Genomic DNA, 17,752 nt, shown 5'->3' on the forward strand with positions numbered 1-17,752 from the left:
GGTGAGGTTAACTATTTGAATGATTAATTAGTGAAAGTGTAAATGAAGCAAACTAGAAGCAGGTGACAGGTAAATGCAATTTATTAATTTTCTTTTGCAAATGAATCAAATTTCAATACAAACTTTTACAATTTTTTGCTGTTATCTAATTCATGTAAACTTTTTGTTCCTTTGAAAAATTTGGAAATTGGTCTAAACTGTTGGAATTGTTAAAGAAGGGCAGTTAGAATCTCTGAAGTAAATGAAGAATTTTAATATGGTTTTCTTTAAAAAGAATGTTAAAATAATTAATACTGCTAAGAAATTTTAAAAAAAAGGGAATCATTTAATAAAATAGGAAGAAAGAAATGGTTGAGGAATGGATGGTTAAACTAAAAGAGCAAGACATCAAATTCCCAAATTTCTCACAACAGATTTGTTCTTTTTCATTACAGGGGAAGAGAATAGAGAGACAGGTGGGTGTAGAAATAAAATGAACATGAGTTTATAACTAACAAGCTTTGTAAAGGTGAATACTTTAATACACAGAAAAAGATGACAGTCTTCTTGTAAAAAAAACAATTAAAAAATGCAAAACAGAATATTTATATATACACACATATATATGTATATATATATATATTATATATATTTACAATTAGAATACATTGGTTGCTGCATAGCAGCAAAGTTATAATCCTTTAGACAAGAGAAAAGGAAACATAACATGAAAGGGAGTGAAAGGAGTGGGGATAGCATGAGTTATCGTTGGGTATCTAATGATTTGGGCTGCCAGACTGGGGCTGTTGATTTAGGAAGTGCTGGCCGATTCCGAATGATATCTGCTGCTTTTTCAGCAAGCATGCAAGTTGGACCGTTTAAGTTGCCACTGACTACACTGGGCATGATTGAGGCATCTACGACACGAAGATTCTCAATTCCATAGACTTTAGTGTCAGGGCCGACCACAGCCATATTATCTGATGGATCTCCCATCTTGCACGTACAAGATGGGTGATAGGCACTGTCAGACATCTGACGGATATATGCATCGATTTGTTTATCACTTTGGACATTGGGACCAGGAGCTAGTTCCTCACCTCTATAAGGATCAAATGCTTTCTGTGCAAATATCTCTCTTGAGAGTTTGACATTATCTCTCATATCTACTACATCTTGTTCAGTTGTAAGGTAGTTAGCAACTATAACTGGATGAACCTTAGGGTCTTTAGACTTCAATTTCATATAGCCCCTACTTGTAGGTCTCATAGGACCCACATGAACTTGATAAGCATGGCATGGGCCTACTTTGCGTCCATGATCATTAACAGTAGATGGCAGAAAGTGGAATTGAATATCTGGATGTTCTAAACCAGGTCTACTGCGAATGAAACCTCCAGATTCTAAATGAGATGTAGCACCATCACCTGTAAAAGTCAGAAACCATTGAAGTCCAGTTTTGATCATGACATGTGGAAATTTCCATTGTGCTTTGTACAATGTGATTGGTTTAAGACATTTCTGTTGAATATAGACTTCAAGATGATCCTGAAGATTTGAGCCTACGCCAGGTAAATGATTAACAATTGGAATGTCCAGTTTTTTAAGGTCATCAGCATTGCCAATACCAGAAAGCATGAGAAGTTGTGGGGAATTGATAGCACCACCACTTAGAATCACTTCCTTGTTGGCCCTTACTTGGTGAATGACACCTTTCTGTTCGTACTCAATGCCAACTGCTTTGTTACCTTCGAAAAGGATCCTCTTGGCAAATGCATTTACTTCAGTGTCTAGGTTTGGTCTTTTTAACGACTTCCTCAGGTAAGCACTAGCTGTACTCCACCTCTTACCCTTGTGAACAGTCATGTCCATCCAACCAAATCCTTCTTGCTGGTAGCCATTCATATCATCAGTGAAGGGGTAACCAGCTTGAACACCAGCATCAATGAAAGCCTGGTGCAGCTCATTATTAGTCTTACCCCGAGATACATGCAAGGGCCCTTCTCCTCCCCGATATTCATCAGGACCCAGTTCATGTGTCTGAGATTTGCGGAAATAAGGTAAACAGTCTGCATATGACCAGTTTAAAGCCCCTTCCTTTTCCCATCGGTCATAATCAAGAGCATGACCCCGAATATACACCATTGCATTTAGAGAAGATGACCCACCCCAAACACGGCCCCTTGGCCAATACATTACTCGGTTGTCCATGCCTCTTTCCGGTTCTGTCATGTAGTACCAATTATATTTATCATCACATAGGTTGTACATCAGAGCTGCGGGCATGTGGATCTTCCAAGTATAGTCCTTTGGACCAGCTTCCAATAGAAGTACAGTATTGTCAGCATCTTCTGTAAGGCGATTACTGAGGACACACCCTGCAGACCCGGCCCCAACAACAACGTAACTATATTCCTTGGTGGCTGTCACTGAGTCTTTTGAAGATGTACTAAAATAACGACCAGTCGATTGGCTGCCTGAGAAAGGAGGTCGATGATGGCAGTGGGCAGTCAACATACCAGGGTTTATCGGCAGGGCTAGAGGGTAAGAGAAAGATGAATGATAAGAAGTTTGTACAATAGATAACAATTATATATAAGTTCACTTTAAAATCCAGACAGAACAAAACTAATACCTGAAGCAAGTGACTAATAATATTATAAAATAAGTTAATAATGATTAAATTAATTAAAGAACAAAATAAATAAAAATGACATAAATGCTGCGGTAATTAAGGTGACAAGGGTAAAGCAAACGAAGCATATCACAAAGGTAAAGGATTACAATACATTCATAATAATAATAATAATAATTCTTTGCCCTAGGTGTCGGGAAGACACCCAGCAAGAAATGGAAACATAACTGAAAGAAAAAAAAAATAATAGTAATAAGATCTCTTGCCTGGGCAGTGTTGTAGGAGAAGGCAGCAGAAGTACTCTTTAGAAAGGTACTTATGATCAACCACTCCAAAACAAACAAACAAATAATAGATAAATAAAAATAAATAAAGTGAAATAAAGAAAAACACCAACAAATCAAACTTTCGAAGCTATCAAATCTTCAACATTTTTCTGATTTCTAATATTAGTGTGTCTAGCTAAAAAAATTTCTAACGGTAAGGTACAACCAACTGATTCAACTTTGGTATATTGCTGGTAGTTATTTTATCAATAATTTGATAAATAGATGAAAGGTTGATAACCATTAAAGACTGCACAGTACTGTTGTTCTCCTGATTCTGCCATCCGACTGCCCTGGACATACTAATGGCAGCATTAAGACTATTCTGTAGAGACCTGAATAAGTGGAAATCCGAAGGAGCAATATTTGGTGAATATGGAGGGTGGAGTAACATATCCCAGCCGAGCTGCAGCAATTTTTGTCTGGTTCCCAAAGCATCAAGTGCTGAAAATGAACTTTCTTATCTTCGATTTTAAAGGGTTACAGAATTAACACAGGTTATAAGAACATAAACCTTCTTCCACAAAAAGATAGCTTAAACTGTGCTCTAAATGGAGGTGTAGTCAAATCCTATTTTATGGACTCAACCATGTTCTAAAATAAGTCGAAAGGTAAGCTACTATAAATTGGCACGAACTTTCCAGACAGCCCAATAAATAAGCATCATACTTGACAGAGTAATCTGAATGCTGAAGAACTAATTAAAACAAAGGCAGTGTATTTCAACAGAAATATGGTAACAAAAGGGTTAAAGACCCTCTAGAAGAGGGAGTTTTACATTTTTCAAAGCTTGTGTAACTGCTACTAAAAGATTTCTTCATATTCTTCGTTTAACATTTATATTCTTTCTTCAAGAACAGATATCTGAAATAATCTATTGACTATTGTGTTTCCCTATTGATCATAAGTAACAAAGTATAACAATATGATACTGTGACTGGTTCAGTTGATTGTACCATCTACCCTGCAACAAATAATAACCTAGTGCCTGCAAATATATATAAATCAAAATAAGCAACAAGGATATCCAGAGATAATGCAGTACAATCGTTTCATGCAGCTCCATTTAATTGAACAATGCAATCATTACATCAATTTAAAATGAAGAGCAATCCTCAGCTGTACAAAGACATAGAATTTAATTAAATTAGAACAGATGGACACATTAGTATAATTATACCTAAAATCTTCAAGAAGTTAAGGAGATAGACAAAGAACATGCTGGCAGAGTCTGTAACAATGTATATCTTCTTGATAACTTCTATGCTGGAGTGAAGCCAGCATGTTCTTTGTCTATCTCCTTAACTTCTTGGAGATTTTAGGTATAATTATACTGTGTCCATCAGTTCTAATTTAATTAAATTCTATGTCTTTGTACAGCTGAGGATTGCTCTGCATTTTAAATTGATGTAATGATTGCATTGTGCAATTAAATGGTGTTGCTTGAAACAATCATACTGCATTCCCTATGGATATCCTTGTTGCTTATTTTGATTTTAATCACCTTACTTTGAAATTGTATGGCTAATACCATACTAAATTCTGGTTCCTCAACTTTAGTACCATATTCATCTGAATCTAAATTTTTGCTATATATATATATATATATATATATATATATATATATATATATTATGATGTAGTAAAAGTTACATAAATATTTTTGACAGAAAAGGAAAACACATTTTATATAATATTATGGGATGTAACAAATCTTTAAATTTGAAATGAGAAATTAACTGTAAACAGCACAAAGACCATTGTGGAGCAGAGATGTGTGGGTAATAGTCATTGTTTCAACATCCACTTTTCCATGGTTGCATAGATTGTGGAGGCAGATTTTCTACAGCTGGATGCTCTTCCTGTCACCAACCATTACCTGCTTCCAAACAAAGCAATATATCTCCCCATGGCCAGACATGTTTGCACAGAAAATTAGAAATGAATGACATCCATTTACAACAATTACATAATGTCAACACAATTATACACAAACTTACATAAACACACATATACATAGAACAGGCTTCTTTCAGTTTCCATCTACCAAATCCACTCATAAGGTTTTGGTCAGTGTGAGGATATTAGTAGAAGAGATTTGCAATAGTCAATAGATATTCAAATTAAACCATAAAACTGTTAACAGTAGAGAAGTTTGAGGGATTATCTATGAAGGTCTTTGAGAGAAAGGACATCAGTAAATTATAAAAAAAAAAAAAAAATATCTGTACTATAGTGGGACAGTAATGATGGGCTACTTTCTCTCCATTGGTTGCTGCATAATTTGAATGTAAACAGTTTGAGGCTGTGCGGTAGGAAGCTTGTTGACAACCACCTTGTTTTGGGTTCAGTCCCACAGCGTGGCAACTTGGACAAATGTCTTCTACTATAGCCTCAATCCGAACAAAGCCTTGTGAGTGGATCTGGTGGACAGAAACTGAAATGAAGCTGGTCATGTGTGTGTGTGTGTATTACTGTCTCTTTGCTCCCCCCCCCACATTGTGTGACAGAGCTGTAAACGAGCGTCACTGTCATGCATGTGGTGTCCATCATTTCCAATCATCTGATACTTGCCTGGACATAGAAATATTACTTAGCTTTTCTGTCTTTTTTTTATATATTTGTTTTTCTGTATAGAACTAGGAATGTGATAAAAAGCAGATGCAAATATGAAGTAAATCTAATATTATAGCCATTGAAATGAGGAGTAACCAGTAAACCACATAAAAAGTTCCACTATGCCCAGACACACAAGCTGTGACAGATGCTATGATGAATATATCATCATCATTTTAACATCCACTTTTCCATACTGGCATTGGTCTCTTGGTATTTGTTAAGGCAAGCTGCCAGAAACGTTAGCACGCCGGGCGAAATGCTTAGCGGTATTTCGTCTGCGTTACGTTGTGAGTTCAAATTCCGCCGAGGTCGACTTTGCCTTTCATCCTTTCGGGGTCGGTAAATTAAAGTACCAGTTACGCACTGGGGTCGATGTAATCGACTTAATACCTATGTCTGTCCTTGTTTGTCCCCTCTATGTTTAGCCCCTTGTGGGTAATAAAGAAATAGGTATTTCATTTCACAGTCAAAAAGTGAAGCACATCAAAGATTTTAGATGAAGAAAGATGAATTCCGGAGATGCACTTGCATAGCAAGTGACCTGATCTGAGATTGTGTGCTGGAACGAAAACAATTGCAGTGCGGAAGGTGTTTATAAGCCATTTAAGAAACACACAAAAACGATTAGATCACCTTTAACATTTAAGTTTAATTTGTCAAAATATTTTCGTCGCTTTGAGACCGCAACCTGTTCACAGCACGGAATTTTGTCAGTGAACAGGTCGTGGTCTCAAAGCGACAAAAATATTTTGGCAAATTAAATTTCAATGAATCTAACGGTTTTTGTGTGTTTCTTAAATGGCTTATAAACACCTTCCACGCTGCAAAGATGAATTTATTTGGTGTAAAATCTTTGTTTTTAACCCTTTAGCATTCAGATTACAGTTTAATGTGATGTTTATTTATTCACATTGTTTTGAATTAATTATGCATTGTTTTGTAGCATTGAGATTTTAACGAGGTAACTGTTAATGTTTAGAATGATATTGCAATGTTGGTGTGAGGGGCCAGATGCAGCGAGTTTGAACATAAAAACAGGTAGAATATTTTGGATGGACATGGCTGGTTTAAGTGCTAAAGAGTTAAGACATCAAAATCCTGAAATTCATACCATTTTTTCTTGGCCTTCTCTAACAGACATTTTAAAGTATTCTAATATATTTTTGGTTTTAATAAAACAACATTTAGAATTTAATGTATTTTTTTAAAATATATTTTTCATTTTTATTATTTATTATCAACACATACAAAGTGAAGATAAAACAACAAAATAAAAAACATGTTTTTAACATAACTCTCTAATTTTTTAAATTAAAAAGAAAAAAATTGTTTATTTAAAAGAGGACAGCAGAACCCTTTTCAAGCAGCCAACAGAACCAAGAAACGTTATATACACACACATACACATATATCAAAGACACACACACTCCCTGATACATATATATATTCACTTATATACTTATACATGCATGTAAACCTACATACATACAGATGTACTTATACCTACATACATACACACACACACAGATGCACACATACATTCATGCATACACACATATATAAAATAGCAATTAAGAGAGGAAGAAAGGTAAAACAAGGAAAGGGTAAAGAAGTAAGGTAAGGGCATAGAAATAGTTGATTGATTATTTATTAGAATTAAGAGAGCAACAGCAACAAAGAAAAACAGCAAAAATTGCTTACCTGCCTTTCAGAATATTGCAAATAACGGACAGATTTATTCCTTCACCCACAATATACAGTTTCATTCTCAGACATACAAGACCCCGACCCTTAACTAACACACAGGCATAGTCTTTCCAGATATCAACAAGAACAATCCAGAAAATATACAAGACGTGGTATAAAAAGTGGAGAGGGATAAAAAATTTTTTTTAAGATGTCAGATAGAGAGAATGAAATATATTTTGATAAATGTAGTAACAATAAAGATGAAAAAGAAATATGGAGCGGAATAAAGTGAAAAGAAAAATTATTTTAGCACAGATATAAATAAGTGAATATTTCCTCCAATATGGATTAAGATTAATAGAATAAGAAAGACAGGAAAAAGATATATATAGAAAGATATTAAGAATGGAATAACAAGTATGAGATCAGATATTATTATTATTGGTCTTAAATTATCATAGCTTCTAAATAATTATTAATTAATTTATCAAACTGATCAAATTAAATAACTGTTAAAAGGAATAGCTTTGGGGCTATGTGGTAAGAAGTTTGCTTCCCAACCACATGGTTTCAGGTTCAGTCCTGCTGCATGGCACCTTGGGCAAGTGTCTTCTACCATAGCCTCAGGCCGATCAAAGCCTTGTGAGTGCATCTGGCCGACAGAAACAGAAAGAACCTTGTTGTATGTGTATTTGTACCAGTGCCTTAACACTGCTTGACAACTGGTGTTGGTTTGTTTACATTCCTGTAACTTAATGGTTCAGTAAAAAGCCTGACAGAATAAGTACCAGGTTTAAAAAAAAACAGGTTATGAAGTACAGAAGCTGAGAACACAATAATTAAGACCAAACTTTAAAAAGTCACCAAATAGATTATATAGCTGATTTCATAAAGAATTGAAGTTAAGCTAAAAAAGCTTTACTTAGCTTAGAAACACTTCTAAGACTTAATCCAAGGAAAATATATGAATAATATATGTACATATGAAATATAAGAATAAATTTATATCAGATCAATATCCATTCAAGAGAAGACCTCTGTCTAAATTAAACATGGCAAAATATTGATTTTGTAATTTATATATATTTTGTATAATTATTTGTCTATATCACTTTTTACTTTTTAAACATTTTATTTTTAACTTAATATGGTATAATGTAACAATCTGTTAAAATAAATTTATTATTTTAAGATATTGAAAAATAGTAATCAACTTTGCAACAAACAAAACAAGGAAAAAGTTTAACAAAGCCATTGAAGTTACTATTCACTAATTCCTTGTAAATATAACACACACCCATATATATACATGTATATATATTCATCAACGCATACAGTATAATAGATCTATTTTAGATCTTCCCATTTGGTTTCACACTGGATATTAGATAACTGAATATTAGATAATAGTGTGGGTAATCACTACCCCCATGTGCTTTTCAGAGATGGAATATGTATGTGTATATATATATAAAGTTAATCCAAACATGAAAGCACTAAAAAAACACAACAACGCGAGGATGTGGAACAAATATAGAATTATTGGATGCTCAGGAAAGAAGGAGGGTTTAACGTTTCGAGCAGAGCTCTTTGTCGGAAACATAGAAGGAAAGATCCAGACAAGGGAAGACAGAGGAAAAAAAAAAAAAAGATCGCCAACGGTACACATGCGGTCATATTATATATATATACACACACACACACACCCGTGTGTGTGATACTCTACTTAAAGGTATAATGATTCTTCACCCGACATTTGCGTTGTGTATGTATGCATATAACTGCATACAGATATACATACATATATACATTGTATTAGCCTTCTCAATTTCTTAATTTAACAATGCTTCAAATGAACTGAACTCACACACATATATACACACATACACACGCATATATACACACATACACACACACACATTTGCATATGTGTGCATACACACAGTAGAAGCATAAGAAATAAACTGGCATAGATTTGAAAGGAGACAAGAAAAATAAGCTCAAGAAGAACAGAGGTGGGTGACAAAAAAGAAAAGAAAAAAAAAAAAGGTTATCATTCCTCTGTTCAGGCAGTAATTAACTAAGAAATCGGAAGTGAATATGTAGCAAGAGCTAGCTGATTAAAATAATTAGAGATCATTTGCCAAGTTCTGCTCAACACACTGATATTATATAACAAAAAAATAATGTATGTTTTGAAGTAAATATTTGTGCAAAGATATTAGAAAATTAGAATGAAAATATATATATATATATATATATATATATATATATATATATATATATATATAATAAATAACACCATCATCAATGAATGGAATTAAAAAGAGTCATGGTGCAGAATAGCATTCTATGTTCACACACACACACACACACAATGTTCATTTCCAATTTTCCTTGAAAAACATGTCTGGCTTTGAAGATTTTTTTTTTACATTGCTTGGAAACAGGTGAGAGTGAAGGTTGGTGACAGGAAGGGCATCCAGTCATAGAAAATCTGCCTTGACAAATTCTGTCAAACCCTGGGAAGCATGGGAAGGCTGACATTAAATGAGGAGGATCTAAAACAACACACACACACTATATATATATATATATATATATATATATATATATATATACACTCTTTACTCTTTTACAGTTATTTGACTGCAGCCATGCTGGAGCACCGCCTTTAGCTGAGCAAATTGACTCCAGGACTTATTCTTTGTAAGCCTAGTACTTATTCTATCGTTCTCTTTTGCCAAACTGCTAAGTTATGGGTATGTAAACACACCAGTATCGGTTGTCAAGCGATGTTGGGGAGATAAATACAGACACACAAACAAACATAATATATATATATATAGGTGTACGTTAGTTTAACAGTAGCACGCTTGCCACGAATACATAGACATGTGGGTTTGCATTCCATAAATACGGCAACCCCTACTTTTTTCTGTTGAGGGCCTATATGCACCAACATTAGACTATTTGCCTTAGTCAATGCACAGTGATCACTTATAAAAAATATTATCATTATTCACACACACACACACACGTATGTATATATAGGTATATTTATGCATATATTCTTGTCATTTAATGTCCAGGTTCCATGCTTGTATGGGTTGGACCGTTTGACAGGATCCGATATATCCAAGGACTGCATTATGCTTCAATGTCTGCTTTAGCATGGTTTCTAAGGTTGGATGCCCTTCCTAATGCCAACCACTATAAAACTTGGACTGCATGCTTTTTTTTTATGAGCCACCTGCACTATAAATACACATATACGCGCATGCACACACACATGTATTATGTTTCTTTGCGTGTAATTATGTAATAGTCATATGGAATTAGGAGATCACACAACTGTTGATTTAACGCAAGTAAAGTCCTGTGGTCATCAAATATGTCCCTTCAGATCTCAAACACTCAAATTACGTACGTACATATATATATATATATAAAAGCAAATATATGTTACATCTATAAACAAATGTTACATGTTTCTTTATATATGTGTATGACTTATTTGTTTATATGTACAGGTAACATATAAAAGAATGTTATATATATACACAAGAATATAGATATATGTAACAAATACATAATAAAAAGAAATATATAAAGAAATATGTTACATATAGAGAGAGAAAAAGGGGGAGAGAGAGAAAATGGGAGGGAAAGCGAGAGCGAGAATGAATTTCATTATTCAACGACATAGTAAATGCATCGTCAGGTTATTCAATCATTACCTTTTTTGTTGGAGGGCTGAGGAGATTTGATAATTTTAATGTCAGAGACTGGATCAAGAAGGTCCCAGGCAGTGGGTAGTATGTGATCAGCGTGGGGTGCAAGCTCAGCTTTCGAACCAGTGCCACTAAGAACCCCAATGCTTGCCTGTACATGGGCCTTTTTTCCAGAGTTGAGGTTTTTAGCACAGTCACTCACCACTATTGCCTCTGAAGGGGTGACACCCAGTTCATTACAGATCAAGGATGTTGCGTTGACTTCGGAGTTGCTGTCGTCTCCACACACCATCATATCCACATACTTCATTAAGCTGAATCGGTCGAGTATCTTGAAGGTTTCCTCGCGTGCATCTTGTGACATGATAGCAATCTTGATTTTATTTCGCTTCAAAGTTTTGAAAAGATGCTGAAGGTCTCCCAGAACTTTCAGATCTCCATACAATGAGTTCTTACAGTCTTTCCATGCCTGATTAACAGTCACTAATGATTCTTCATAACCAAGACCTTGTTCTCGAAGAAGTGACTTTAGAGCATCTTTAATCTCGGCTTTGGGACGTTCCGCAAGGATACCATGCTTCACCTTAAGAGATATTTTACAAATTCCAAGGCGTGAATAAACCTCTTCCATTAGTTCCATGTGTGTTAGTTCTTCGAGCCTGCAATGAAAAAACAAAGAAATCTTGTATTGTAATTAATAGTTTCAAATTTTGGCACAAGGCCAGCAAATTTCAAGGAAGGGGCAAATTAATTACATCAATCCCAGTGTTCAACTGGTAATTTATCGACCCCGAAAAGATGAAAGGCAAAGTCGACCTTGGTGGAATTTGAACTCAGATCGTAAAGACAGACAAAATACCACTAAGCATTTTACCCGGTGTGCTGACAATTCTGCCAGCTCGCTGCCCTAATGTTGCATATAATTAATGTTAACAAATATATAACAGAAGAAAATAGTTTGAAAGCAACCTTCTTATAGTTAAAGCAGGAGTGGCTGTGTGGTAAGTAGCTTGCTTACCAACCACATGGTTCCGGGTTCATTCCCACTGCATGGCACCTTGGACAAGTGTCTTTTACTATAGCCTCGGGCCGACCAAAGCCTTGTGAGTGGATTTGGTAGATAGAAACTGAAAGAAGCCTGTCGTATATATGTACATGTGTGTGTGTATGTATGTATATATATGTGTGTGTGTGTGTGTGTGTTTGTCTCCACAACATCGCTTGACAAATGATGCTGGTATGTTTACATCCCTGTAACATAGCGGTTAAGCAAAAGAGACCGATAGAATAAGTACTAGGCTTACAAAGAATAAGTCCTGGGGTCGATTTGCTTGACTAAAGGCGGTGCTCCAGCATGGCCGCAGTCAAATGACTGAAACAAGTAAAAGAGTAAATCTAACTTCATACCAGTCTTATTTCACAGTTAAGGAAAAGTTCTTAGATGTTTTTGTCTTAGATTTCATTATAATTTTCTCTAGGTATTTTTTGTTTTGTTTTCTTTGTTTTCTTTTATCACATTGCTAATACACATGCTAATCTGTTGCATATTACTAACACAGATATGTAGCACATATACGCAAAAAAAAAAAATCGAAAAAGAAAAACCCAAACAACTTCGTATGTAAATTGGTTCTCATATTTCTGTTTCTGCTGTTAGTCAAGCAAATATCTAAATAGTTTGGATTTTTGTGAAACAGTGTTTCACTTACATAGAAAAGTTCAGCAGCACTTTATGGGTGAAAAGAAAGGAAAAAATACAGTAATTGGATTGGTTTAGAGAAATGCTTGCTGAAAACTGTACAGCTAAGATAAGATCAAAAATGCTAGTTGCCGTAAGTGACAGAGGTAGAATAAGGAGAGGTTGGGAGAAGTAGGGTACGAACAAACCAGTATAGAAATATAGGAATACTAGCAGTATAGCCCGGCGTTGCTCGGGTTTGTTTTCTTTTCGACCCTTTAGAATTGGAATTTTTGAAAAGTAAAACTTTTGCATTATGTAGCTTGTTATTCTCTTTAAGTGAATATTTTTCTGGTTGAAATACACCAAAAAATGGTGACACACCAGTAAAAATATCGTAAAAAATAGGGATTTTTCATAGAAAAAAAGCACCTTTTTGATGTCAATAATTTTTGGTCTTAACATGGTCCGATTTGAATATTTTCTTCTACGGAATGAAGAGTAAGCCTTCTATCATACTCTCAATTTTAGTCAACTTGCGCCGCAGGGTCTCAGAAGAGATAGTGTTAGTTGAAGGCTACCAAACCTGCCACACACAGACAGACAACTTTAGCTTTATATATAAAGATTATCAGACTTAAATTATTATTACTCTGTAAAAAGTGACACACTATTGAGTTGCCTGTTGGTATTAGCAGATCCAAACAAGCAATATTTGTATGAAAGAGTTGCAGGATTAAGATACCTACAGAGTGTGGTTTCTTGTGCAATCATGTAGTTCAATAATGACTTGTGTGGGAATTCGGAAGATGGAAGCAGTGTGGAAGACAATTGTATTTATGTGTGCATATATGGGATTTGGACAAAATAATGGAAACACCTTAAGAATTCAACCAAATTTATTTTAATATGGGGCAGGACTGCCTTTGGCAGTAATTACAGCTTGAATTCTACAAGGTATGGACTAGTATAAAGTTTGAATTGTTTCTAAAGGAATTTTTGATTAACACCAGTATAATAGTATAATACAGAATGCTGTGTGACTTTTACCTGAGAATGTACCTTAAGAATATAAAAATATAAAACAAAGCTATGTAGCTCTACAGGCCGACTTATGACCAGTCAGTCAGAACACCATTTGTGGTCATAAGTTGATGACGACCTGTATGTGTGTAAATACAAATAAGGTGGTGAGCTGGCAGAATCGTTAGCATGATGATGATATATCTGTCTTGCATACTATATCAAATGTGTTGTGCAAGAGAGACGACTGTGTTGGTATGGTCATTTGTTACTTATGGATGAGGACAGCTGTGTGAGGAAGTGCCACACCTTAACTGTGGAAGGAACCTGTGGAAGAGGTAGACCCAGGAAGACATGAGATGAGGTGTTTAAGCATGACCTTTGAACATTGGGCCTCTCAGAGGCAATGACAGAAGACTGAGACCTTAGGAGATATGCTGTGATTGAGAAGACACAGCAACTAAAGTGAGATCACAGCCATGGCTGATGCCAGTGTTACCTGTCCAGCACATTTAAGAGTACCCTTGATGTTTGGGCGATATGATATGCTTGAGAAGACCTGTTGAGTCACTTAAAACCAAAATCGTAGCTGTGACCAGTACCCACTGACTGGATCCTGCTCTGGTGGCACATAAAATGCATCATCTGAATGTGATCGACACAAGTGTTCCTTGACTGCCGGTGGCATGTAAAAAACACCATTCGAACGTGGCTGATGCCAGTACTCGCTGACTGGCTCCTGTGCCTTTGGCACGTAAAAACCACTATCTGAACGTGGATGACGCCAGTGCCCCGTGACTGGCTCCCATGACGTTGGCATGTAAAAAAGTACCATCTGAACGCGATCAATGCCAGGCCCGCCTGACTGGCTCCTGTGCAGGTGGCACATAAAAAGCACCCACTACATTCTCAGAGTGGTCGGCATTTGGAAGGGCATCCAGCTGTAGAAACATTGCCAGATCAGAGTGTGGTTCAGCCGCTGGCTCTCTAGACCTCAGTCAAACTGTCCAACCCATGCCAGCATGGAAAACAGATGTTAAATGATGATGATGATGATGATGCCAACCCTTTTACAGAGTGTACTGGGTGCTTTTACACAGTACATTCTTTTGATACCGGCCTATCCAAGACTGCCTCTGCTTCTATGACAAACTTCCTGTCATAAAGTGATCCAAATCAAAACACTCAACCAAAATTTCATGTAAGTTTATGTTACAAGCACCAGCTTAATTAAAGACAGTTATTTTACTAAATTCTTCATTATTTTCCTAAATTAACTGAAACAAAAGCAGTGCATTTCAACAGAAATATGATAACAAAACGGTGGAAATATGTCCAATAACAAAACAAATTGACAATTTAAATAAAAGAATAAGAAATTAAAAAATACCTTTTAGCAATTTGTTTTGTCCAATTTAACCAAACAGCTTCGGAACAGACTAAGGTACCATGCAAATCAATAATGGCTAACGAAACCTTCTGCTCAGGTAAATTTTCTCCAAGACTTTCCTCTTCCCCAAAATGACGTTCGATTAGGATGCGTTCAGTCGAATATACGTAACAGTCTTTCCATTCCTCTGTCGGCATTATCAATGGTAGCAAGTCCTGAACATTTTGAATGATATGGTCAGCATTAGGCTGCAAATCAGTCTTACCGCCCACACCACTCAATACCCCAACACTTAAGCCAAGATTGGCTGCCCTCCCCATCATGACATCTACTTTAGTGTCTCCAACCATGACAGCCTCAGATGGATCCACTCTCAACTTCTTGCAAATCATCAAAGCATTATGTGGAGATGGTTTGGGTTCTGACAAAGCATCGTCTCCACATACGATGAGATCGACGTTTTTGGACAGGTTTAAGATTTCAAGAAGTTCTTCAGTAGGTTTTCTAGAATCTGCCGTGCAAATAGCAACTTTCACTTGCTTTTGTTTAAGAACTTTGAAAAGGATTTGCAAATCAGCCAAAGATCGCATTGTTTCTGGGTTCTTGTTGTCGCCATGATCTAAATTCTCATCAACTAGCTCTTCAGCTCGTTGCAATGAAAACCCTTCTTTTATCAATAACTTTATTAACTCTTCCTTAATTATTGGACCAGTTGCCTCTGCCAACAGCCCAGGTACTACTTTATTGGAGAGTGTGCAGTAGCCCAACATATCATAGACTTTCTTCTGGAGCGGAAGACCAGTAGCATTTGATAACCTGTAAGGATAAAGGAATTATGTTCAAGTTCTTGATACAGTATGCTAACTACCCTCAAAAGGAACATAGCATTTAAAATATACAAGTGCTAGTTAATCTTTATTAGTAAGTAAAAAAAATAGCATCCACCCAAACATTTGCTTTGGAAATATGGAAAAAAATTTTTTTTTTTAATTTTTAGAAAAAATTAATTGGTTGTGGGGAGGATGTGATGTCTTCACATACTGTTACATTAAAAACTTTATGCACTCAAGCAATTGGTTAGGAGTAAAAACTAGTCACAGATAGCAATCAAAATATTTATTTAACCCTTTAGCATTCAGATATCTTTGTCAAATGTATTGCTTATTTATTCACATTGTTTTGAATTAGTCATGCATTATTTTGTAGCTTCAAGATTTCAATGTTGTGTTTGTATATTTTTAGAATGACATTGTAGGTTAAGTGTGAGAGATTATATCTAGTTAGTTTTAACATAAAACAGGTAGAATATTTGGGCCAGAATGGCAAGATTAAATGCTAAAGGGTTAAAATTTCAATGAAAACAAAACATTTGCCAGTTTTTGGTGTTGTAGTATGACACAACAGAAATATGCATACACTATATGGAGAGTGATTACAGTTTCCCCCCATTGCTACCATAGCCATCTAAGGTTAACCCTTTCGTTACTATATTTCTGACCAAAATACACCCCTCATGAGTTTCAATTAAGTTCTAAAATAATCATGAATCTAGGCTTGTTTCATTAAATAACTGTAACTTTTTTACTTATCAACATATTAATGTGATATTTGGAACATAATTAAAGAAAGGGTTCTTAATCAATTCTATTGCATAACTTTTGTCTCAAAGTGACTTTAATTACAGGTAAATCCAGGTAAATTGAGCAAAAGGTAAAAATATTAAAATTTTAAAATGAGCAAAAGGTAAAAATATTAAAATTTTGTTTAAACATCACCATAGAAAACGAATCATCAGCTAATATTAAAATGGGTATGCAACAAAATTTTGATAAAGAAGAATTGTGCACATCACTATATCCTCAGTTGAATTTAATGCACAACAGGTGTACCATAAAGGTGGAATAAACTGAAATATTGGAATCCACCGTAAGTTTGACCGAACTAAAGAAATCGGTCAAAAAATAATATACGGCCCTGGTTATGGTATGGAAGTGATAAATTCCAGACCACATCGTTCCCTAGGCCATGCTGACTAACATTATTTTCCCTGTAAAAAAACTAAATCCACGCAGTACCCAGTATTTGCTTCACAAATTTTCCGAAATTTGAACCCCCATTTTGTGTTTGTTTACGTTCTGCGTAAGTTTGTTTCCGCATTGATTGCTTCAAACAATAACTTCCAAACCACATTGTACCCTAAGCCATGCTGACTAACATTAGTTTCCCTGTATAAAAACTAAATCCACAACAGTACCCAGTATTTGTTTCACAAATTTTCCAATTCAGAATCAATGCTTGATAACATGAAACTCCTATCTATTTTCAAAGTTGAAGAAAAATCGATGCCGAAAAAAATGTTGAAAAAAATCTCCCAAAATTCAGGGAATTAAAATTACACGTCGATCTTTGTATGAAACTGTAGATTAACTGTTTACGAAGTATAATCACGTTTTCACGAATGTACTAAAGAGATTTGCTCTGATATTCTCATTTAAATATGAATTCGGGCGGCTTTGGGCGGTTTGGTAACGAAAGGGTTAAAATTATTATTATGTTAACTTAAATAGACTTGTACAAACTGAATGTTCCATTAACACAACAGAATTGGTTACTTCTTACACAACTGACAAATGCATCAACTAGAAGTTGATGAACAGGTTAAAATCAAACTAACTTATA

General features: G+C 35.2%; 1 protein-coding gene across 4 annotated transcripts in view; it reads right to left on the reverse strand.

Moving 5' to 3' along the window:
* Positions 1-65: 65 nt before the first annotated feature.
* Positions 66-17,752, reverse strand: part of LOC115221581 (choline dehydrogenase, mitochondrial) — a 43,995-nt gene continuing 26,308 nt past the window's right edge. For all 4 annotated transcript variants that reach the window (XM_029791782.2, XM_029791783.2, XM_036510722.1 and 1 more), the window contains 3 exons: positions 15,074-15,889; positions 10,989-11,641; positions 66-2,516 (listed from right to left, as the gene is read on the reverse strand). In XM_029791782.2, coding sequence (XP_029647642.1) covers positions 742-2,516; positions 10,989-11,641; positions 15,074-15,889 — 3,244 coding nt within the window. In that variant the 3' untranslated portion in view covers positions 66-741. The remainder of the gene's footprint in view (positions 2,517-10,988; positions 11,642-15,073; positions 15,890-17,752) is intronic.

Source organism: Octopus sinensis, linkage group LG18 (genome assembly GCF_006345805.1).
Source record: "Octopus sinensis linkage group LG18, ASM634580v1, whole genome shotgun sequence".
Classification (NCBI taxonomy): domain Eukaryota; kingdom Metazoa; phylum Mollusca; class Cephalopoda; order Octopoda; family Octopodidae; genus Octopus; species Octopus sinensis.